The 24,187-nt window shown below is 53.4% G+C and overlaps 1 protein-coding gene across 1 annotated transcript in view; it reads left to right on the top strand.

Moving 5' to 3' along the window:
• The first annotated feature begins 10,087 nt into the window (after positions 1-10,087).
• The window catches only part of TESC (tescalcin), a 51,934-nt gene continuing 37,834 nt past the window's right edge, over positions 10,088-24,187 (top strand). Inside the window, exon 1 of the mRNA XM_045457953.1 lies at positions 10,088-10,292. Coding sequence (XP_045313909.1) covers positions 10,235-10,292 — 58 coding nt within the window. The 5' untranslated portion in view covers positions 10,088-10,234. The remainder of the gene's footprint in view (positions 10,293-24,187) is intronic.

Here is a 24,187-nt window from a genome sequence, read left to right as displayed (position 1 = left end):
CCGAAGCAGTAAGTCTTCTGGCTGCCTCTCCCTGAACAGGAAATAAACACTCAGCATGAGTGGCATGAAAACGTGCCCCATTCTACTGTGCTTTGTGGGCAGAGACAGAGGGAAGGGGGCCTTTGCTGTAAGCCAACCGCCAGGCCTCACCACTCATCTCTGCGGGGTGCGGGGTGGGGTGGGGGGAGGTCCTGGTTCATCAGCCCTCAAGTGCACACTGCAGGATCTGAGCCCATCAAGGGCTGTCTCCTTTGTGCCCTTGAATCGTGCCCTGGCCTGACTGAGGTCCCCAGGGAGGGATGCCTCCTTCTGGATGCCCCGGCTCGCGGGACCCTTCCCAACACGCACACTCCGTTCCTGTTGACCCGCAAGCCCACGGGGACCCACCGCAGTGCTCGATTCGTTGCTGTCTGCACCAGCCTCCCTCTCCCCGGAAATCCACAGGCCCTCTCTTCACCCTGTGACATTTGGTCTCTGGGCTTGGGGCCCAGGCTTGACAAAATCCAGGAGGCATGGCCTCTTTGGCCCTTCCTATCTTACTCCCTCCTTCTGTGGGGCTTAGCCTGGCCCCAGGGGATGAGCCCCAGCGTCCTCCTCGTCACAAGCTGCACACAGCTTCTTCCCTCTGCACGGTCCCCCCAGTGCACACGTGCCAGCTGGTGCAGGGAGCCTGCCCTCTGCCAGCCCCCACCTAGAGGCAGCCAGGACAGGCAGCTGGTTGGCCCCGAGCTGGCCCAGAGACCTGCCCGAGGCTGAGCACCCTCCATGCGCCAGCATGCTGTGAGCACTTCATGTGAAGTCTCAGGTACCCATTTCACAGATGGGGACCAACGATTCCCCAGGCAAGTCGTGGCCTGAGGCCGAAAACAAGATTTGAACCGTATCTCCAACCCCACCCCAACCTCTGCAGCAGAGGCTCCCAAATTTGAGAGTACATAAAAATCAGCCCAGTAGGTCCCAGGAGCCTGCACCTCTGTACAAAATGCAGGAGACCCTGACATAAATGGCCCAGGGACCAGCCGTCCCCTCACCCTGCTCTGAGTCTCAGGGCCTCTTCTGGGCCCAGCCAGGGTTGTCCTTGCTGCATGACCTTGACCTCTCTGAGCTTCCTGTCCTGGGAAAATGAGAGCACTGAGCTCACCAATTGCAGAGAGCTTTTCAGTTCTGCTTCGAGCCCTCCAGCTTGGCTCCCATCCAGCGTGACGTAGGGAAGAGAGAGGGGGCTCTCTTTCGGGCTTTCTCCCGGCAGGCCCCTCTGCCAGGTCAAAACGCTGAACCCTGCCCAGGATTTGCACCTGCCTCCACACCCAGTGGGACTGAGAAGCCTCCAGGCCACGTCCCTTCCCCACCCACCCACCCCCTGGAGTCTCAGGCACAGAGGAAGCCTCCCCAGCGTAAAGGACCTCCTGCCTTTCCCTCACACTCACATCCTTCCTTTTCATGAGGCAGGAGAGCCGGATCTGGTTCCCATCTCTGCTCTCCGCAGCCAGCCCCAGGAGAGGTCTAAGAGACAGCCCAGAGTGGACATCTGGGAAGGGCGCCCGGTCAGCTGGAGCAGGCCCTGAGCTCTGCTGAGTCAACACGGGGAGCGGGAGGCCCTGGGCCCACCTCCGCGCCCGCCCGCCCCCTCCGCCGCCAGCTGCCCTAATGGTAGGTGCCTGCTGCGTCCTCTCCCAAGTAAGCCCCAAATTATTGACTGTGCCGATTCCGAACCCCAACGTGTATTTATCATCCTGCCTTCCAGGCGCTCAGCTGGGGTCTTGCTTGAACACGCAAGCCGTCCTGGAGGGAAGGGGAGGAGGGAGGGAGAGAGGGCGGTGGGAGGTGGCGAGGTGCTAAGACAGAGCGGGTGGCAGGATCCCAGCCCGTGTCCTGCCCTGCCGGTCAGCTCGTGGTCCCCCAGATGGCTGCCCTGCCACCTACCAGCACACTGGAGGTGGGGACCTGCCTGAGGGCCAGGCAGCCGAGGGGACAGTCAGTCATAGTAGAAGGTGAACCAGAGCCCAGTTTTCTTCACTGTCTGTACCTGTTTGCAGCCACAGAGGTGGGCTTTTGGGAAGGGTCTCTCTCCCTGCACCCGAACGTGGAGTCTGTTCCCACAGGGGCCCGGGGACAGTGAGGATGTGACAAGCCAGTGTGTCAGTCCCCGGCGCAGTCTTGGACCCCAGCCCGCACACCTTTCCTGAAAGGATTTGGGCAAGTGCCTGAAGGGGTCTCGTGGGAGCACAGTCATGTCTGCATCCTGCCCCCGACATTTGGGGACGGTGCAAGGCTTCGTGTGTGTGGTCCCCAGGTGACCTGCATCAGAAACAGCTGGGGCCCTCGTTAAAAATGCAGATTCCTGGGCCACGCCCTTTATGTAACGCTGAGGCACAAAACCATTTAAGAACCACCCATGTGGTGGCCAAGAGCTTGGACTCTCCAAGCCCTGAGTTCCTCGTGCGTATAATGGGGACGGAGAGGAGTGAGGAATGCAGATCCCACGTGTTGTCATAGGATCCAGAGGTAAATACAGTAAAGTGCTTAGCCCTCGGTGAAGGGCATCGCCTGGGTCATTACTCAGTAGCGCAGTGAAATTATGGCCAACTGATTCAGCAGAGGGAAGAAGTGGGTTTTCCATTTTCTTCCCTCTTTTGCCAGCTCTGTCACCCGGCTGGCAGGTCACAGAAGAGTCTCAGTGGAGACCCCAGCAAGAGGTGTCACTGGTTCATGGGCCAGGGTCTCAGACCCACCGGGGCCTCGCTTACAGAGCACGTGACTTGAGCATGCGATTTGAGCCCTATGAGCCTCAGTTTCCACATCTACAAAGTGGGAATGCTAGATTGCCAAACCCCCCGTCATTCGGCTGCAGTGGCTGAGTGAGATACTTTAAGGAAAGCCATGCCGTTACTCAAGTGTTCCTCAATGGATGGGTGAAGAAAGAAAATGCGGTATACCCGCACAACGCTGTATTCCCCGGCAACTAAAAGGAGTGCCATGCTGCCCCCTGCCACAAAGCGACGACCCTTGAAACCATCCCGCTAAGTGAAAGAAGCCAGACACAGAAGGTCACATATTACAGACTCCACTTACATGAAATGTCCAGAAGAGGCAAATCCATAGAGACGGGAAAGTAATTAGTGGTTGTCAGGGGTCAGAGAGAATGGGTGACCGAGGGGGGATAGGTTAAGGGTGTGGGGTTTCTTTGGGGGATGGCGCAAACGTTCTAAAATTGATTATAGTGATGGTTGCCCAACTCTTTGGAGATACCGAAAACCGCTGAATTGTATGCTCTAAACGGGGAGTTGTCTGGTATGTGGATGACATCTCGAGTAGCCAGTACCGAAAATAAAAGGCCGTCGGTATCAGAATCACCTGGAGTTCTCATTTCCCATGCATTCCTCGGCCTGCTGAGTCTGGACCTGTGCAGGGGGGCCCAGGAATCTGAATTTCAGCAAGAACACCAGGTGATGTGCATGCACACAGAATCTAAAGAGCCATCCCCCTGGGAAGACAGTCTGGTCGACGCTAGTTTCCTCGGCACTGGGGTATTTGCAGGTGCAAACCCACGCTCCGGTAATTTCCTAAGGCTGTTGTAACAGATGACCCCAAACTTGACGGCTGGCAGCAACACAAATGTCTTGACCCACAGTTCTGGAGGTCAGAAGTCGGGAACGGGCCTCACTGGGCTGCCATTGCCGTCAGCAGGGCTGTGTTCCTTTCTGGAGCCTCTGGGGAAGGATCTGTTTCCTTGCATTTTCCAGCTTCCGGAGGCCGCCTGCACCCCTCTGCTTGCAGACCCTTCCTCCGATCCAAAGCTAGCGACGCCTAGTGGACTCTTTCTCACATCACGTCACTCTTGACCCTGACCCCCTCCTGCCTTCCTCTTTCACATGCAAAGACCCTCGTGATTATGTTGGGCCCACCCGCATGGTCCAGGATAACCTCCCCGTCTCCGGGTCGGCTGGCGTGCTCACAGGTTCCAGGGATAAGAACGTGGACGCCTTTGGGGGCCGTTATTCTGCCTTCCATACAGTCCTGCTGCTCAGTGTGTAGGATGCCTCTCCACACAGCACAGATCCTGAGTAAATCAAAGCAGTGCCATTTGGAGCCCCCACGGGGTGGCTGCATTCGGGTCTGAGAAGCAGTCCTACCAGACCCTCCCACACACTGATGATGACTCTCTCTGCAAAGCCTGCCGCGCCGCTCGATGTGAATCGATGGCGACAGCGAAGTTAAAATAGATTCTGGGCCCCTGCCACCTCTTTCTGCTTCTCCGGTGAGCCTGTTTCTCGGACAACAGGGCCGTTTGACGCCCATCCAGGGACAGGCTTCCATCTGCCCCCTGCAAACTCCGGCAATAGGTCACTATTTATAATTATATAAATGAGAGAAGGCCGCCCTCCCCAAAGAGCCCCTGTCTCCTATTTTTTAGGCAGCCGGCCCTCCCTCCCATGGAGCTGCGTCCCTCTGTGGTCCGGGCTGTGGGCTCCAGCTATGGGTTAGGTTGGAGATGCTGGGGGCAGCCCGGGAGGGTGGGGGGCGTGAAGGATCCGGGGAACTTGGCCACCCGGAAGGATCCTTATCCCAGGCGGTCGAGAGGACATGATTTTCCAGCTCAGGGTGGGGGGGGGGGGGGGGGAGTCTCGGAGATGAAGAGAGGGAGCAATGCTTGTAAAATGCTCTTCGAGACGGCAAATGATTTAACAAGTGGAGGTAAGACCAAAGTTCGCGCGCAAGTTCCGTTTAATTGTCTCACGGGGTATTGCAGGGAGGAGAGCGATGGAGAGACAGGAGAGTCAGCCTGGCTACAAGGTCCTGCTCTTGTCCCCCAAGAAAGGGAACGGCCAGGTGTGGAAGCCATGTTCCGTGCCAGCCGTTCCCCTTGCTGAGCCCTCTCAAGAAAGATGGGGCTGTGGACCCCTTCTACCGATGAGGACATCAAGGTTCAGAGGGTAAAGCAGGCAACCCTTGGGGCACACAACCAGGAATGCCAGAGCCGTTGCGGGGGATCCGATGCCTGTCTGCTGGAACACGCTGTCGCCCAAGGTTCACCTAAAAGATCAGGGTGCCTCGGGTAAGAAAGGATTGTTTAAAAGATAACCAAAAGGGCAACTTTAATTCAAAAGACAGATTGGGGGTGGGGCGCCTGAGTGGCTCAGTTGATTGAGCCTCAGACTTCAGTTCAGGTCATGATCTCATGGTTCATGGGTTTGAGCCCCGCGTCGGGCTCTGCGCTGACAGCTGGGAGCCTGGACCCTGCTTGGGATTCTGTGTCTCCCTCCCTCTCTGCCCCTCCCCTGCTTGCACTCCGTCTCGTTCTCTATCTCAAAAATAAATAAACATAAGAAAAAAAGGGCAGATTGGGGATGATTCTTCTCTGATTCCATTCATGAGACCAGCAGGAGCCTTAATGAGCTTAAGAGAAAAACTGCCCGTGTTAGAGACTAGACGTGGGTGTGGGCACCTACAGAGATCCCCTCCCTTCCCGCCTCAACATATTTTATGGGAGCATCACTAATCCTTACTTGTTTGAAGTGGTTTAGATGTGCTCTTCTCTAAGTCCGAGGCTAAGCCAGGTGGCACTTGTATTCCCTGTAAATTTCTTAGAGCAGGGGCCTGAAGATCAAGGCATTTTGTTTGCTCCCAGAACATTGTGGAGCCTTGGGAGCGCCCCTAAGTGATTAGAGGGAAAAGGAATCGACACAGATGAATGATAGGAACTGCCATTTATCCAGCTTCACACCTGCATTCTGATTCTGGTTTACCATACGTTCTGAATACCTTGGTTTTCCCATTAATAAAATGGGCATGTGTTAGGTGCCCCTCCTCCAGACTCCCACAGCAGCTGGTATCCATTAGCTGTACTGGGATGGTCTGTTTATACCTCTTTTCTTCCTGACTCCGGGATCCTCCAAGGTCAGGAACTGGCTCCTTTACTGTAGTATTTAAGGAGCACCTGGGTGGCTCAGTCGGTTAAGCATCTGACTCTTGGTTTCGGCTCAGGTCATGATCCCACAGTTCTTGGGTTCGAGTCCTCGTGTTGGACTCCATAGCTGGCAGCACAGAGCCTGCTTGGGATTCTCTCTCTCTCTCTCTCTCTCTCTCTCTCTTTCTCCCCCTCTCTCTCTCTCTGCCCCTCTCCACTTGAGCTGTCTCTGTCTCTCCCAAAATAAATAAATTAAAAAAAAAAAAAATTCCTGGCACTCAAAGCAGATGAACGAGGGCCCCTGGCTGGCTCAGCCAGAATAGCGTGTGACTCTTGATCTCAGGGTCCTGGCTTCCAGCCTCATGTTGGGCGTAGAGATTACTAAATAAACAAACTTAAAAAAAATAACGAATGAACCTGTGAATAATGGTCTACCGTGTGGTGATGCTGCAGTGGGCTCAGACCGGCTTGCAAGATGGAATCGTCAGACGTTCAGGAATTTTGCAAGCCCCTTGTCAAACTATTGGTAGCTTGAAATTGATGGAATATTTACACCACGGATATGGGCAAATGCTACAAAGTAGGGCGTCCCCAGCTTTACCTGCATACCACCACTAGATAGCGCTTCCCCCATCAGGCACTGTTTTAAGCCCTTTCAAATACCCACGTTTCGCCCTCACGCCACCCTGAGGAAGGCACCATTATTATTGCCATTTTACAGATGGGGAAACTGAGGCCCAGGGAGGGGAAGTCACTTGCGCACATATGGTCTGGGAGCCTTCCCTAACGGGAAGGTGGGAGAGCTGCAGGAATACCATCCTTGAAGTCTCTGGGCACTGCTGTCCTTTGTGGACTCACAGTTACCAGCCATTCTAATCTCGGCCACCCGTTTTAATCAGCTCCTCGGGGAGAAGAGAGGCAGTTGCCTGGTGACCGAAGTGTTTTCCAGCCCCCGGAAGGGCATGCCGTGTAAAGCGAACCTAAAGATCCTCACACGGGGTGCCCCTTTTGCAGGGCTCCAGATGCAATCAGCCGAGCCAGACCCCACGCGAGGCTCCAGACCTCCTTCCTGCTCTGACGCCACCAGAGCCACTGCTAGGATGGAATTAAAGCCGTGACGCCCTAGAACAGGCAGCAGCAGGCTTCGTGTGGGGGAGAGCCCATGCTGCGTTCGTGCATCACCGCCAGAGCAGGGGGGCAAGGCCCAGGCCCCCCACACCTCACAGATACAGCTGTCCACCCAGTGTGTGCCTCCGGCCTGCCCATTTGGGCTCGCAGCTGGGGCTAGTCCTGGATTCCCCGAAGCTCGGCTTAAGGGATGACAAGAGTCTTTCCAGGAACCATTCTGGCTTGAACATTCTGGATCTTTCCTGGCCTAAGTCAGCCCGTGCTTGACCCCTCTGCCTTGTCACCTCCTGTGTGTCTGTCTGTCCATTCCTCCAGGAGTTCCTTAGGAGCCAAAGGGTGGCTCCTGATTGTTCCTGGTTTGTGGCCCCAGGACCCAGCCAGGGGTTGCAACACGTCAGGGTTTCAATAAATGTGAAATGGATGAATGAACGAACACTTGGCCTTGGCCTCTCCACCTTCCTGCTGCCACAAGGAACTCCTGAGTATCTCTCCAAGGCTTGCAGTCAGGAATAAATACCCACCCTGGTCATCATGTCCCAGGCCCCCCCCCCCCTCCTCCAGCTCCCTGCTGGCTCCTGAAGGTGGCTTGTTGGCAACAGACCCAGGAGGGCAGAGGGAGGCCTTGAGGAGGCCTCTCAGAGGAGGTGATGTTTACACTGAGATCTCAAGAGGAAGCCCCAGCTGTAGGAAGAGGGAGGGGAAGGGACAAGTGCCAGGACTCATCTAGGAGCTGACAGGAGCCAGTGGGGCTTGGGGTGACCGTGTAGACAGGTCATAGAGTGAAGACAGACATCCCACACGCTGGGGCCTCTTGGTATCACTGAGGGGCAGAGCAGAGCCATGCCCCTCCCCCCCCCCCCCAACTGCCCCAGAGCTTTCTTCCCCACCCACCTGCACTGTCTCTAGCTCTGGGAGCAGCTATGCCGAGGGGGCGGAGGTGCGGTCCTGAAAATGCTATTTTCTGTGTCTTCAGCAGAAAGCCCCATCATTTAACCCTTGGATAATTTAATATAATAAAATTCCAGGAACTGGTATTTTATTTTATTCCAAACTTTGTTTACTTATTTTAAAAAATTTTAATGTTTATTTATTTTTGAGAGAGAGACAGAGCATGAGCGGGGGAGGGACAGAGAGAGAGAGGGAGACACAGAATCCGAAGCAGGCTCCAGGCTCTGGGCTGTCAGCACAGAGCCCAATGCAGGGCTCCAGGGCTCGAACGTACAAATCATAAGATCATGACCTGAGCCGAAGTAGGACGCTTCACTGCTTAACCAACTGAACCACCAGGCACCCCTAAAGTTTATTTATGTTGAGAGAGAGAGAAAGAGGGAGAGCAGGGGAGGGGCAGAGAGAGAAGGAGACACAAAATCCCAAGCAGGCTCTGTGCTACAGCACAGAGCCTGAGGATGTGAGGCTCAGACTCACGAACCATGAGATCATGACCTGAGCCGGAATCAGGAGTCCAGTGCTCAATCAACTGAGCCACCCAGGCACCCCAGGAACAGGTACTTTTTTTTTTAGGAACGGGTATTTTAAGTGAGAATAAAATTGTGTCCAGCAATTGTGGGTAATTCCGAAGGGGCCCTAGAACCCCTTTCCTGGTCCTGAGGCCAATCTCGATTTCTAGATTCCTTCTTGCCTTGAAATGCAAACTCTGGGTCCAGTTAACTCAGACCAGCTGATGCCCCACAGCCAACACTCCCCCAGCTTGGCTATCTCGGCACTGCCCAAGAGTGCTTTGGAAACGCAGATTCCAGGTACTGCTCCAGAGTGCCAACAGAGTGGAACGGGCATCTGGATCTTCAACTAGGAGGGGGGTCCCTTTCCTTCTTTCCGCAGCTCTGGCTGGTTGCAGGACACTGCCCCCTCCCCCCACCCCAGGGCTGTGACTCTCACTTTGGACCTGTGATCGGGAGGAATGGGCAGTGCCCTCCCCAGTGCCCTGTGAAGCTGCTGTAGGCGGGCCCATCTAGGCCTTTGTGAGCACCTACACTGTCACAGAGCCTGGCATCCGGGACATACACCAAGTACGTGCTGAAGATTGACGGCCACATCACCAAGCACTGTGGAGCGCAATGGCCTGGCCTTGAGACCTAGAAGGTGTTGACTTTGAATTTCTGCCCTGGCTGTGTGACCTTTCTGAGAATCGGTTCCTCCCTTGTAAAATGGACGTGATTCCACAGCAACTGCCTTGTGCTTCGTCCCATGCCAGGCCCTTCTGATAGACCTGTCATTGACTGTCATTCTCCCCATTTTAACTAGAAGGAATCAGGGTCAAACAGGTGGCAGGACTGGCCCAGGTCATCCAGGCTGACCACAGCATCCCATTCCTTAAACCAATTTAAGGCAAAACTTCTCCCAGGAGGCTCAGGGACCACCCTCATTACATTCTCTCTGGCATTTTGGAAATGCAGCCTTCCGGGGCCCTGCCTCAGTCAGAATGGTGGGGGAAGGGGGAGTCCCCTGCCCCTCAAGTTTGAGAACCCCACCCCCCACCCCGGGCTCCTGGGCTGTGTTACTAGGATGGGCGGCTCTGGCCTGGGGTTTGTCCGCTTCATCAAGGTGCTGGGGAGGGGCCAAGGACTTTTCCTGGAACAAAGCCAAGCCAAGCACCCGGTGCGCTTGGGATTACTATTATTATGTTACCTTCACTGCTGTTCGCCATCGAGCTAGTTAACCCTGGCTGTGTTTCTTCACTGTCCCAGGTGAGTTTCCCTCCTGAGATCTGGGAGGGTGTGGTGGAAGCGGGGTGGGGTGAACACGGAACCTCCCAGGGGGCTGCTCCCGCCCACCTACACCCCAACTCTGTTCACACCTGCCTCTTTCCAAAGCCGGCGGCGCTGCGGAGGTGGTGCCGAGCCGCGAGGAGCCCAGGCGCTGCGTGGGGGACGGGGGAACCTTGGCGGGGGGCTCCTAGGCCCTGCACCCCCCTCCTCCCCTCCCCACCGTTTCTTGCCGGGGGCAGGGCGCTCCCCCTCCTCCCCGCGGTGCTCGAAGCCGGCGCGCGCTAGGACCGCGGCGCGCCGCCCTCCGCCGCTATAAGAGGCCGCGCTCGCGCCCCACGCGGAACCCGCGGCTCAGACCCGTCCCCGGCGTCCCGACCCGCGCTGGACCCGAGGCCGGACCCGCCGCGGCGCAGCCGACGCCAGCCCGGGGCCTGCGAGGGACGCGCGCCCCGGGGTCCCCGCCGCGGGCACCATGGGCGCTGCCCACTCCGCGTCCGAGGAGGTGCGGGAGCTCGTGGGCAAGACCGGCTGTGAGTATCCGCGGGGACGCGGGCGGGGACCGGCGGCCGGCTGGCGCGGGGCTCCCAGCTCACTGCCGCCCGGCCGGCTCCGCGCCGCCGCGCTGTGTGACCTTGGGCCGGCAGCTGGCCCTCTCTGCGCCTCAGTCTCCCCCTCCTGCAAATGGGTCCCCGCCGGCCACTTTGCAGGCTGCGGCGAGGAGCTCCGCGGCGATGCTGAGTAAGTGCCGCGGCCGCTCAGCCTCGGCGCCCTCGGGGTTGGCAGGGAGCCCCCGGGCCTGGGGACTGCGGACCCGGGAGGGAGCAGGGCTGGGCGGGCGTCCCGGCCGGGAGCGTGAGCGCCCGGGCCGCCCAGCCGGTGTGCGCGCTCCGCACCTGAAAGTCGTTCGGGTTCGCGAGGCGCAGGGGCCGGAAAGTTTTGAAGTCGACGGGACCTGGGTGGCAGCCGGGCGTTCTCCGGCCGTGTGACCTCGGGCGGGTGAGCGCCTCCCCCTGCGCCTTTGTCCTCCCGTCTGTAAAGTGGGTTCAGGCGGGCCCACCTCCCCGCGTAGCTGGCAGAGCCCGCGGATCACTGGGCTGGAGCCCGGCGACCTTCCTCAAGCTCGCCCGGGCTCCTGGGACCCGCAGAGGCTGCGCGCCCCGCATCCGGCCCGAGGCTGGGCGCACGGAGCGGTCTGGCCGCGGGGGCCCCCGAGCTGACCGCAGGGAAGTGACGGCGGAAGCGTTTGTCCGCCCCAGTCCAGCCCAGCTGGGAACTTGACCCTGGGCTCTGACCTCGGGGTGCCGGGTTCTGCCACCCGCCGTGAAGGGGAGCGTGGGCTGAAGACCGAGGGAGGCCGGGTCCCCAGTGCGAGGGGGCGCACTGGACAGGGCGATGTGAATCCTGCCGACACCAATTTCTGGCTGTGTGACCTTGGGCTAGTCACTTCCTCTCTCTTTTTCCTTCTCTCTAGAATGAGAGTTCTGCTAGTACCTGCTAGATGCCCAAGATATGGGAGCTGCAGTGTTATTTCAAGGGAAGAGCTGGCACCTGCTTTGAATTTTGTGCAGTCAGCCAGGTCCATAATTGGTGACCTGGGTGGGGGTGGAGGTGACCCAGCCACTTGTGCCCAGGCTGAAAGGCGACCCCTGCTGATCCTAATCTGAACAGCTCTTTCCAGGAGAATTGGGTGAAAATTACAGAAAACACCTTAATAACTGGTCTGGGGAGGGTGTGTGTGTGTGCGTACGTGTGTGTGTACACGCATGTGTGCATACACACATTCACACACCACGTACATACATGTGTATATCTTCCCGTGGACAAATACAAGAGTATTTGCGACTGGAGGGGGGAAAAGTGTGTAGTATATATAATATGGAACACTTTTTGGTTTAAAAATAATAATAACAGGGGCACCTGGGTGGCTCGCTTGGTTGAGCGGCCGACTTCGGCTCAGGTCATGATCTCACGGTCCATGAGTTGGAGCCCCGCATCGGGCTCTGTGCTGACAGCTCAGAGCCTGGAGCCTGTTTCCGATTCTGTGTCTCCCTCTCTCTCTGCCCCTCCCCTGTTCGTGCTCTGTCTCTCTCTCTGTCTCAAAAATAAATAAACATTAAAAAAAAAATAAGAACCTACGTTTACAATCGCTTTGTTTACATCAAGGACTCTGGAAGGATCCACAAGGAAGAATAATGAATACTTGGAGGTTTGGTGGGAGGGATGAAGGGAGAGGGAGCTTTTCATTATAGTTTTTTAAAATATTTTCATTTTTGAACAACGTATGAATGTTTTACTTCAAAAAGTTTTAAGTCCAGTTCAACCCGAAGGCTAACATGAGAGAGGAGGTAGGATTCCCCTCTTTGTTGGGTTTCCCCTGTTAGCTGCACACTCTCTTGCTGCCTTGTGTCTGGACTGGTTGAAATCAGGGTTCCCTGGAGCTGGGATTTCTGCCAGAAGGGTGGGCTGGCCACCAGCCTCCATCACTCAGGCAGCCCCCGCACAGGCGGTTGCGGGGGATTCCATCTGTTTGTGAGTTTGATAGGTGATGGGACTGCAGAGCATGATGGGAATCTTGTCAGTTTCCTGGGTGCCTCAGGTCTGGGGTAGGGGGTGGGGGGAGAAGACTGATGCTGAGTGTTCCCCCTGTAGCCTTCCTACAAATGGCTGATGTGGCTTCCCTTCTTGTTGCCCCAGGATTCTAGTTTGTACTCCAAAGGGAGAAGAGAGATGGGGGAGGGGGGGGGTCAGGAAAGGGGTTCTGAAGTCAGAAAGGAGAATGAATGCCTTCAGTTCTCTGAACTTTCAGCAGGTGGAAAGTTCCACCTAGTTCTCTGATAGGGGCCGGTACAGTCTGGCGCTTTTACCCGTTCAGTGAGTATTTGTTGACCAGGGACTTGGAGATTTAGAGGCTGATGTCCCTGAGGGGAGTTACACAGTGGCATGAGAGTCCGAGGAACGGCAAGGGAACAATTCTTTAGAGAGGATCAGGAGGGCTTCTCTGCAGAGGCAAAAATGGAACAGAAACCTAAATAGGAAGGAACCAGCTACGTGCAAGTCAGCAAAAAGTACATTTTGGGCAGAGGGAACAGTGAGTGCAAGGGCCCTGTGGCGGGAAGACGTTGAGGACAATAAATGAGAATTGTGTGAGAGGAGGGTGCAGCCATAGTGAGGGCTCAGTTTGTGGGAGGAGCCTGATTTAAAGGGGTCTTGCTAGGTGTGTGGCTTTGGGCGAGTGTTTGGTACTATTGGCCGTGTTTTAGACCCATTTGTCCCCATCACTCTGAACCACGGCTAAGAGTTAAAGCTTGGTCCTACCTCTTCCCAGCTGCGTGACCTTAAACAAGTCCTTGTACCTCTGAGCGTCAGGGTCCCCATCTGGATTCTGGGGCGGTTACATGGATTCAGTGACATGATGTATATATGTATGTCAAGGGCTTGGCTTGGCATGGGAAGGTCAGCTCCCAGGATCCTGCTCCCACAAGAATCCGTGGGAAGCATTCAGCCTAAAGGCCCAGTCAGCCAAGGAACGGGCTGTGCCCACAACGTTGCTGGGCTCCCCAGCCTCTTTGAGGACCAAGATGGTCCCTAATTTGAAGGGTCAGCCTGGCCCCTCTCTGAGGACTCCATCTGGAACTGATGAGCACGAGATGGTGACAGTGGGCACGATTCCTTGAGCACCGGGCTCTGTGCTGAACCCTCTGCGCGCATTCTGGTGGAATCTTCATAATAACCCTCCATGGAAGATGGCCATGTGGCCATTTTACGGATAAGGAAACTGAGGCTTGGAGGGGTGAAGCCTCCAAGGTGGCAGCCTCAGGGGTCATAAGTGGAGGAGCAGGGGCTCAGAGGATCCCTAAGTCCATTTCCTCCGACACTGTGCTTTCACCGTGTTGAGTTGCCTCTCTGATGTCTAGGAACGCAGAAGGGGTAGGAACAGGTTGCTCGTCTCTTTTTCTCACCTCTGGGCCGTGGTGCAAGCCATTCCCTCTGCCTGGAGCACTCTTCCCTCGAAGGGGCATAATTTGGCGTTTATGTAAGGAGATGCTTCTGTAACCAGCAGCCAGGTTAAGATGGCAAACGCTTCCCCTCAGGCCTGTCTTTTTGCAAACCCCTTCGTCGTGGTTCAGGGCTCCCTAGCGCCCTTCCAGAAGCCGCCCTGGTTACTCTCCATCCAGCCTTTGAGGGTTAATGTGCATCCTCGAGATGGCCACGCCCCCTGCGTCCCCTCCCGTTATAGCACACATCACACCCCGGTGGAACTGTCAGCTCTGTCACCAGCCACCCCCTCGAAGCTTGGCGCTCCTCGACCGCAGGAGATGTGGTGTCTTTCTCATTCACCTTTGTATGTGTGCGTGGTCCTTGGGCCACAAGCCGCTCGTGTTGGAGGGGCGGAGACCCCGGGGACTTTATAACCCAAGGGGTGTTGCCCAGGAGCGACCCCCGGTGCCACCCCACTGGCCGGCCTCCGCCACGCCTGCCCGGCACCGTGAGATCCAGTCTGTGGGCTTCAGAGCTGAGCCAGCCCCGCCAAAAATAGGCCTGAGTGCGAGCTCGCCCACACAGGGCATCTCTGGGTTCCACGCCCACCTCCCCTTGCCTGCGAGTCTCCTTGATTGATTTAAAACCTAAAAAAAAGTCATCCAAACATCTCTTCTGAGCCGAGAAGGCTGACTACCTAGATTGTTAAAATTCACATTGAACCCTGAGCTGGCCTTTCTCCTTCCACAGCGGGATCAGCCCCGAGGTGTGACGGGGGCCCCCTGACGGGAAGAGAGGCCCCTTGGGAATCACTCACCGAAGGTGTGCGTCCGCTCCCCTTCACCACCTTGAGCAGGCGTGGCCCCTTCCTGCCACCCGCCTCCCCCCCCACCCCGCCCCCCCAATCTGGTCTGCTCCTGAGGCTGCAAAGGAAATAATAAATGAAGAATTCTGGGGAAGGTGGAGGGTCTATTTTTTCCTTCAGGCTCCCAAACAGCTCCACAGGCCTATCTATGTACATGCCAAGAAGCTGCCAGAAGGACGAAGGAAAAACAACGTCCCAGATCTAGAGTTAGACCTCGTCATGGTGACAGTGAGTGTGCACCAGGCGCCCGTCATCTGCCGAACTCGGAGCCGAGCCGTGCGGTTCACGTGCACAGCTGCTCTCGGGCCCCCCACTCCGCCCCCCCCTCCCCCCAGGTACACCGTAGATTCCCGTTTCTCAGATGAGGCCCTGGAAGCTTCGGGCAGCGGGCCCCTTGCCCGAGGCCACAAGCTACTGAGAGGTAGAGCCGGGGTTCAGTTTCTGGTCTGCTCCCCAGACCTCTTCCCCAGGGACGGAGGCTTGTGTGGCCCACACGGGCGAGCGTGGGTGGCCCTGCGTTTTCCACTGGCCTCTGGCCGCTGGGCACTACTCTGAGGTCGTAAAGGCCTCGGCCTATTTGCCGTGCGTTATGTTCCCTCTGGATAGCCAGGTGGACCGGACCCCTTCCCGGCCCTCCAGGAGCTCAGGGCCTTTGAGGGGTGCAGGCGCCCTGGCCGGTACCACTGAGTTCGTCCTGTCATCCGCCGAGGCCTGTGAAGTCAAATGACCGATAGCACCTACCCAGCCCCTTTCTGTTTCCTGCGGGTGGATTATGGCTTTTTGCCCTGGGCTCCGGGGTCACTCTGTAAGCCCCACGAAATAGGGTGCACTGCTGTGTCTGTGGGGCTCTGGCGGGGTGGGGTTGGGACCAGAGCCCCAGCGCTCATCAGACTCATGTAAATCCTAAAGCCTCCCGTAATAAGAAAATAATTAAAAACATTTTTTAGGACAAGGCGAAAAGTGGCCTCTGGGCAAGGAGGAATAAGCACGTCTGTGGGGCCTGGGGAGGATCTGTCACCACAGGCTGAGCTCTCGGGGTGGGCTGGGGCCCGTGGTCTGGTGGCGATGTGGGCACAGTGGTCCCGGCCCTCGGGAACCCTCCAGAGCTTGGTAAGGTGGGCAGTATCCAGATTCTTCCACCCCTGCTCATCCCGGGGTGCTTGCGGTGCGGAAATGTGCAGGCTGCTTCTGGAAGCCTTTAAAAGGGCCGGGTGGGAAATGCACTTAATTCGTAAGCACCGGAAGCACCTCTGCCCTCTGGCCCAGCCCTGCTAATACTTTGTACTCCGGCTGGGCCGGATCCTCTCCACTTTCACGGTAGCATATGTTGCCAATTTACAGATGAGGAAACGGAGGCTCAGACACCCGAAGGGACTGCTCAAGGTCACTTAAATGCTGAGTGGGGAACCCAGATTCAAAGCTGACTCTCCCACGTGACCTAAGCCCCACACAAGCTGGACAGAGACCAAGGATCTTGTATGTCTGGGAGAGGCAACGCCATTACACCGTGACCTCGTAGACAGAGTCCCACATGCTCGTTTACTAAGTTGGCAGGGGGAGAATTGGACCTTGAGGCAGACAGGCTTGGTCTTGTGCTGTCCCCAGGGAGGACAAGCTCGGTGGGGGGCATCACGAGGGGGAATTGGGGGCTCTGAGAGCGAGAGCTGGAATGTGCTGCCCTCTCTGCTCTGTGGGGTCTTGCTGGGTGGCTCACGTCTGTTTCAGAGGAAGAATCTGTATTTTCCCTGCAGGAAAGTAATTGGCAGGCCGCTCAAGACTTCCTATAGCTCCGCGAATTAGGAGTAACCAGATCCTTTATGCGTCTTTCTTTCTCACCCCACCCCCAGCCCCACTCTGGCAGGATCTCTTTTTGTGAGTTAATGGCCCCCCCGGAATGCAGCACGGACTGTCACCAGTGCCCAGACATGCCGCAGGACCCAATCATCCAGACGGAATACCTCGAGTGTCGTGTCGATAAGGTGCTTTTTACTCTCGCAGAGCCCTCCAGCATCTGCTATCTCAAGTGGCGGGAACATGGTGTTTTTGGCTCAGAGGTGCCCACTGCTTTGGGGAGATAGGGCGAGGGGCCCTCTCGTACCCACGTTGGTGGGACCAGGCGAGGGGATGGGGAGGAGGCGGCGTCTGGGCCCGTGAGCCTCCCTGCCGCCCGTGCCAACTTTATTATTAATTCATAAAGCCAGAAGGTCGAGTGGGTGATTTGCGCCGGTGGTGGCAGCCACCTTAAGCGCGAGGACAAAAAGGCCCTTTGTTGTTCCAGCAGTGTGACCTTTGCGGATGGGCAAGCTGTCAGAAGTGGGTCTTGGGCTCTTGGCACGGCTCCCTAGGAGGCGAGAAGGCACATTCAGGTCTCGGGGATCAGGTGCCTCTGGGAGGGTGGGCAGGCGGCCAGCAGGAGGCCTCACTACTGGCGTGGCTGAGTCCTAGACCGTGATGGAGGGAGAAGGTGGCCACGGTCAAGGACTTTGTGGGCTGAGGTTAGAAGGGGTGGGGGTTCCCTTCCTTCCTCCTGAGCATTTATGCTGGGGTCCCAGTGGTCAAAGAACCCTCAATTGAGCACTTAGTTAGGCCCAACACACCTGATGTTCCCGGGGGTTCTCTTGTCTTGTCCTCACCTGCATCCCCCAAGACTGCAGCCGAGGTCCCACACAGGCACATGCTGGGCTCCCCTGACCTTGGCCCATAGCAGCAGATAGATGCGGCTTTGAACTTGGCACCGCCTTTCCCTGTCTGGGCGAGTAACTTTGCTTCCATGTCTTGGTTTTCTCATCTGTCAGATGGGCACGTGTTGCAGGGCTATTGGGAGGATTAAATGAGAATTTTAGCAAAGCCCTTGACACATTGTTCAGTAGCTGTTGGCAAGTACTAATTCCGTTAGAAACCACTCAGAGGCAGGGGTGCCTGGGTGGCTCAGTCAGTTGAGCGTCCGACTTCGGCTCAGGTCGTGATCTCGCGGTCTGTGGGTTCGAGCCCCCCGTTGGGCTCTGTGCCGACAGCTCGGAGCCTAGAGCCTATTTCAGATTCTGTGTCTCCCTGTCTCTCTTTTCCTCCCCCACTCACACTCTGTCTCTCTCTCTCTCTCTCTCTCTCTCTCTCTCTCTCAAAAATAAATAAACATTAAGGGGCGCCTGGGTGGCTCAGTCGGTTAAGCGGTCGACTTCGGCTCAGGTCATGATCTCGCCGTCCGTGAGTTCAAGCCCCGCGTCGGGCTCTGGGCTGACAGCTCAGAGCCTGGAGCCTGTTTCAGATTCTGTGTCTCCCTCTCTCTCTGACCCTCCCCCGTTCATGCTCTCTCTCTGTCTCAAAAATAAATGTTAAAAAAAATTAAAAATAAATTAAAAATAAACATTAAAAAAGGAACCATTCAGGGGCTGGCTATGTTCCTCCCTTTTTAAAATTTCATTTCATTTTTCATTTTGTGGAGAGTGAGGGAGCGGGGCAGAGGCAGAGAGAGAATCTTCAGCAGGCTCCATGCTCAGCGTGGAGCCCAATACGGGGCTTCATCCCACGACCCTGGGATGGTGACCTGAGCCCAGATCGAGAGTTGGATGCTTAACCGACGGAACCACCCAGGCGCCCCATACAATTTTTCCCTTTTAGGGCATTCTGTAACTTCGCTAATTCATTTCATTTTTTGACATGGCCGCCATTTGACACAAGTGACATTAGTCTTTGTCTTTCCCTGTACTGATGATCAGGGACCTTAACCCACCTTAATTTACGTCACTCTGTGGTGCTTTTTCTGTTTTTGAAAGCCACTCGTTGGTTTGATTATTCCTATATGCAGACCCTATTAATTCTTGGAACAGGTTTCCCCCACAGATCTCATTTTCTTATGTGCTCCACCTTTCCATAGGCTTTCCAGTGAGTCTCTGAGTCAGCAGCTGTCTGAAAGTGACTAGATTTTGCCAGGATCCTCCTGGGATCACTGGCCGGCTATATCTTCTCTCAGCACTTTGGTTTTGGTCCCTTGTTGCTGTTGAGAAGTCATCTCTTTGGTCTGATTCTTTTGTGTGAAATCTGCTTTTGTACCTCTGAGATTTTTGGGGTTTTGTTTTTGTTTTTAACTGCACTTTGTCTAGGTGGATTTGTTTTATTTGTCCTGCTTGAGAATGGTTTATGCTCTTTTATTCTGAAGAAGGCTTACGTCTTACCATATGAAAAATGTTCTCTCCCCGACCCTTCTCTTTATTTTCTTCTTCAGTAATTCCTATTAGAAATACATTGGACCGGGGCGCCTGGGTGGCTCAGTCGGTTAAGCGTCTCGCTTTGGTTCAGGTCGTGATCTCACCGTCTGTGAGTTCGAGCCCCGCGTCGGGCTCTGTGCTGACAGCTTGGAGCCTGCTTCAGATTCTGTGTCTCCCCCTCTCTCTGACCCTCCCCTGCTCATGCTCTGTCTCTCTCTGTCTCAAAAATAAATAAACATTAAAAAAAAAATTTAAAAGTTGGACCATGTCATTCTGTCTTGAATGCCTCTTTACTCCTCTCTGATATTTTCTATCGTTTTACTGCTTTTTGCTGTATTTGGAGTCTTTTTCTTAGGTCTCTCTTCCACTTCACTAATTCTCTCTTTAGCTATTAAAATCTTATTGCCCCAGGGTGCCTGGGTGGCTCAGTCGGTTGGGCATCCAACTTCGGCTCAGCTCATGATCTTACCATCAGTGAGTTTGAGCCCCACATCGGGCTCTGTGCTGACAGCTCGGAGCCTGGAGCCTGCTTCGGATTCTGTGTCTCCCTCTCTCTCTGCCCCTCCCCCGCTTGTGCTCTGTCTCTCTCAAAAATAAAATAAACATTAAAAAATTTTAAATCTTGCTGCCCCTTAAGTTTTTAAATTCCAATGACTTTAAAAAAAAAAAAACACGGGGCACCTGGGTGGCCCAGTCAGTTAAACGACTGACTCTTGATTTCAGCTCAGGTCCTGATCTCATGGTTGTGAGATCAGGCCCACATTGGGCTCTGCACTGACAGTGTGGAGCCTGCTTGGGATTTTCTCTCTCTCTCTCTCTCTCTCTCTCTGCCCTTCCCCTGCTCCTGTGTGTGCACGCTATTTCTCAACAAAACTTAAAACATTTTTTTATAAGTTCCATATGGTTTTCAAACTCACTGCTTTTGTCATGGTGCTCTTTCATTATTTGTAAAAATTTAACGCTTCCTACATGGTTTCTTCTGTTTCACCCTCTTGTGGTGCCATTCCTTGTTAAAATTAAAGAAAAAATTTAAACTCTACCCCCAACATAGGGCTCAAACTTACAACCCCAAGATCAAGAGTTAGGTGCTCTACCGACTGAGCCAGCCAGGCATGCCCCCCCTCCCGATTTTTAAAAAAAATTTTTTTTAATGTTTATTTATGTTTGAGAGACAGAGGGAGACAGAGTGTGAGCAGGTGAGGGGCAGAGAGAGAGAGAGACAGAATCCGAAGCTCCAAGGCTCCAGGCTCCAAGCCGTCAGCACAGAGCCCGACGTGGGGCTTGAACTCACGAACTGTGAGATCACGACCCGAGCGAAGTCGGATGTTTAACCAATTGAGCCACCCAGGCGCCCCCCGATTTTTTTATTGAAAAAAATTTCTTGAGGTATAATTGACATACAGTGTTAGTAAGTGACCTAGTGATTTGCCAATTCTGGACATTACTCAGTGCTCAGGACAGTAAGTGTGGTCGCCGTTTATCACCAAACGGTGTCATGATGATAGTATTGTCTCTATTCCGCACGCCTACCTTTCATCTCTGTGACCGAAAGTTTGTGACCCTCAATCCCTTTCACCCATTCCTCCCCCCACACCTTCTCTGTGGCAACTACCAGCTCCTGGTATTCAAGAGTCTGTTTTGTTTTCTAGATCCTACATAGCAGTGAAATCCTATGGTATTTGTCTTTCTCCGACTTATTTGACTTCGCATAATTCCCTCTAGGTCCATCCTAGATCTTGTATTGTCAGATCTTGTCGTCGGCGACACTTGGCTGCTTCCGTATTTTGGCTCTTGTAAATAGTGCTGCAAGAAACATAGGGATGCATGTGTTTCCATTTTCTCTGGGTAAAATACCCAGGAGTGGAATTACTGGCTCGTGTGATTTTTTTTTTTTTTTTTTTTTTTTTTTTTTTTTTTTTTTTTTGAGGAAACCTCATGCTGTTTTCCACGGCTGTTATGCCAATTTACATTCTTACCGGCAGTGCTCGAGAGTCCCTTTTCTCCACACCCTCACCACCACTCATTTGTCTTTTTGATATTAACCATTCTCACTGGTGTGAGGTGATCTCTCATTGTGGTTTAAATTTGCATTTCCCTGAGGAATGATATTAAACATCTTTTCACGTCTGATGGCCGTCACTTTTCTTATATATCTTCTTAATGTTTATTTTGGAGATAGAGTACGAGTGGGGAAGGGGCAGAGAGAGGAGGGGTTAGAAGATCTTAGATGGGCTCCACGCTGAGAGCTGAGTCCGACACAGGGCTCAAACTCATGAACCTTGAGACCATGACCTGAGCCGAAGTCAGACACCGAACTGACTGAACCACCCAGGCTCCCCTGGCCATCTTTTCTCTTTGCGAAAAAAATGTCTATTCAGGTCCTCTGCTTGTTTTTTAAATAGAATTGTTCGGCGTGGTGGGGGAGGGGGTTGGTGTTAAATTGTATGAGTTCTTTATATACCTTGGATATTAACCTCTTACTGCACGTGCCATTTGCAAATATCTTCTCCCATTTGGTAGGTTGCCTTTTGGTTTTGTTGATGGTTTCTTTTGCTATGCAAAAGCTTTTCAGTTTCGTTTAGTGGTCCCATTTGTTTCTAAGCTTGATGTCCAAGAGATTATTGCCTATGTTTTCTCTTGGGACTTTTATAGTTTCAGGTCTCGTATTTAGGTCTTTAACCCATTTTGAGTTTGTTTTTTTGGGTATGGTGTGAGCGAGTAGTCCAGTTCTATTTTTTTTTTTTTTTTTTTTTTTTTTTTTTTTGCACGTAGCTGTCCGAGTTTTCCCAACACTGCTTATTGGAAAGACTGTTTCTTCCCCATTGTGTATTCTTGCCTCCTTTGTCATAGATTAATTGACCACAGGAGCATAAGTTTATTTCTGGGCCCTTGTTCCTGTTGCAGTGACGTAGGTGTCTATTTTTTTTTTTTTTTTTTGCCAGTATTATACTGTTTTGAGTATTAGAGCTTTGTAGTAGGTTTTGAAATCTGGAACCTGTAAGTCCATCTTTCTCAAGATTGCTTTTGCTATTTCGGGTCTTTCATGGTTCCATGCAAATTTTAGGCTGATTTGTTGTAGTTCCGTGAAAAATGCTTTTTGCTGTTTTGATAGGGATTGCTTTGAATCTATAGATTACTTTGGGTAGTAGAGACATTGAACAATATTCTGCCAATCCATGAAGATGGTATATCTTCCTATCTGTGTCCTCTTGAATTTCATTTATCAGCGTCTTACGGTTTTCACAGTATATGTCTTTCCTTCCTTGGTTAAGTTTATTCTTTTTGGTGCAGTGATAAATGGGGTTGTTTTCTTAATTTCTTTATCTGCCACTTCATTATTAGTGTATAGAGTTGCAACAGATTTCTGTATATTCTGTATCCTACAACTTTACTGGAATTCATTTTGTTTCATGTCTGACTGCTGCAGCTAGGAGGACTTCCACTACTATGTTGAAGAAAAGTGGTGAGAGAGGACAACCCTGTCTTGTTCCTCATCTTAGAGTAAAAGTTCTCAGTTTTTCACCATTGAGTATGATGTTAGTTGTGAGTTTCTCGGCTATGGACTTTGTTACATTCGGGTATGTTCCCTCTAAATCCCCTTAAGAGTTTTAATCCTGAATGGATATCTTGTCAAATGCTTTTTCTGCATCTTTTGTTATGATCATAAGGCTTTTATCTTTTCTCTTGTTAGTGTGACGTATCACTTTGATTGATTTGCAAATATTGAAACACCCTTGCATCCCTGGAATAAATCCCACCAGATCGTGATGTTATTAACACATTTAAAACAAAAAGGGTGCCCTTCCTTTTGTTAATTGTGTCTGCTGATTGTCCCTTACGGTGATTCATTTGCTTGTGTGGTTTGATTTTTGATTATGAGCTCCTGTTCGATTGGGCTGCCTCCCCTGGTTTTCACATCCTCTTGGAACTATCTTCAGTGCCCGATTTATGCTGAGGCCAAACCAAGTGGAGAAGGGCTTATCTAAAGTACCTCTCCCATGAGGGTCCCTCACAGTGCTTTTCATTTATTTCTAGGACCTTAGAGATGTCACTGGTCTAGAAACACTTTTTTGCGTTGATTCCTCAATTTGGCTTTCCTGCACCACACAGGTTTGGATCTTGCACCTGTGCATGGCACAGACTTGGCATCTTGGTACATCACAGGCCTGCCCCCTTTCTCCTGCACCCGGTCACCTCCTCAGCCAAGTCCACTTCCTTGCTGATTGTCGGAGACAGTAGGGGATACTTTTTCTAGCCCATCTTCCATGGGGAAGCAGCCTTTTATGCTTCAGCTTCTGATGGGAGTCTCCCTTCTAGCCTCCATAGAACCACGGCCACTTCTGTCACTCAGTGGGCTGGAAGCTTCCTCCCCTTAGCTGTTAGAGCCTGTAACCATTCTCACAGCCCTGGGCCACCTCAGCAGCATCTCCTACTCCCACCCTGCTGGGTGTGACGTCCCTCCTTGCTTCTGGCCTTGAGAGTGTCCCTTGCTTTTGAGCTTAGTGGTGTATGTGAGGTTTTTCCTATTTTATCCAGTGCTTCGGGGATCTGTGCTGGGATGGAGGGTCTGTGTTCGTTCCACATAGCAGGAACTGGAGTTCTTTACTTAATAAGCCTTTCTGCTTTCGGTGAGCCTGTCTCCGCTTGATTTGGCCTCCATCTAATTCTGGAGTTGAAGATAGTTCTGGAAGGATGTGGGAAGCCATTTGTTTCCTTGGATGCTCTGAAAGACGCCCACTCTTCAAATCTCTGCTGGTTCACTCGCATCTCCCCCCCACCTGCCTTCCCCATCTTTAGTCTTCTTATTACAACGGAGACCTCTTTGTCTCTTTAGTGACATAAATGATACGTGTTCCTTGTCCCCCGTCATCCTCAACTTTGGGCACAGAGCAGCTCCTGCCTCTGAGTAAATGCTACCACGTGGCAGTTATTGCTGGGATCGGGCAAATGGCAAAGCGCACAGCAGTAGGAAGGTGAGCACAGATGAGCAAAGCCCAGGCTGTGTGCTTCCGAGAGTCGTGCTCACCCACTCTGACCGGGTGCCAAGGTGCCTCATCGCTCATGGGAAAAGGATAGTTTCCAAAGTCAAGCCCCTTTCATTCTGTCTCGGCTTCTGCTATGGAAGATTCATTCCGCGAGGAAAGATACCCACAGAGATCCTTAGGAGACCCTCCATACTTGAGATTAAAATAAAAGCCATCCCCGTGCTGGCCGGGGCCTGGGGCAGCCCCCCCCAGGGGTTCCTTGGCTCATAACTTAGAGACTGAGTTGAAGTTGGCATGAAAAGGGTTCGAAGGTGCTGGATAAAAGCCAGTAGCGGACCTCCTTGTTCCTACTTCTGCTTTGGAGACTAGAATTGGCTTTGATAATTTCCTTC

This window comes from Leopardus geoffroyi, chromosome D3 (genome assembly GCF_018350155.1).
Source record: "Leopardus geoffroyi isolate Oge1 chromosome D3, O.geoffroyi_Oge1_pat1.0, whole genome shotgun sequence".
NCBI lineage: Eukaryota > Metazoa > Chordata > Mammalia > Carnivora > Felidae > Leopardus > Leopardus geoffroyi.
Note: the sequence above shows the minus strand (reverse complement) of the source record. Positions and strands in the feature narration are given on the sequence as shown.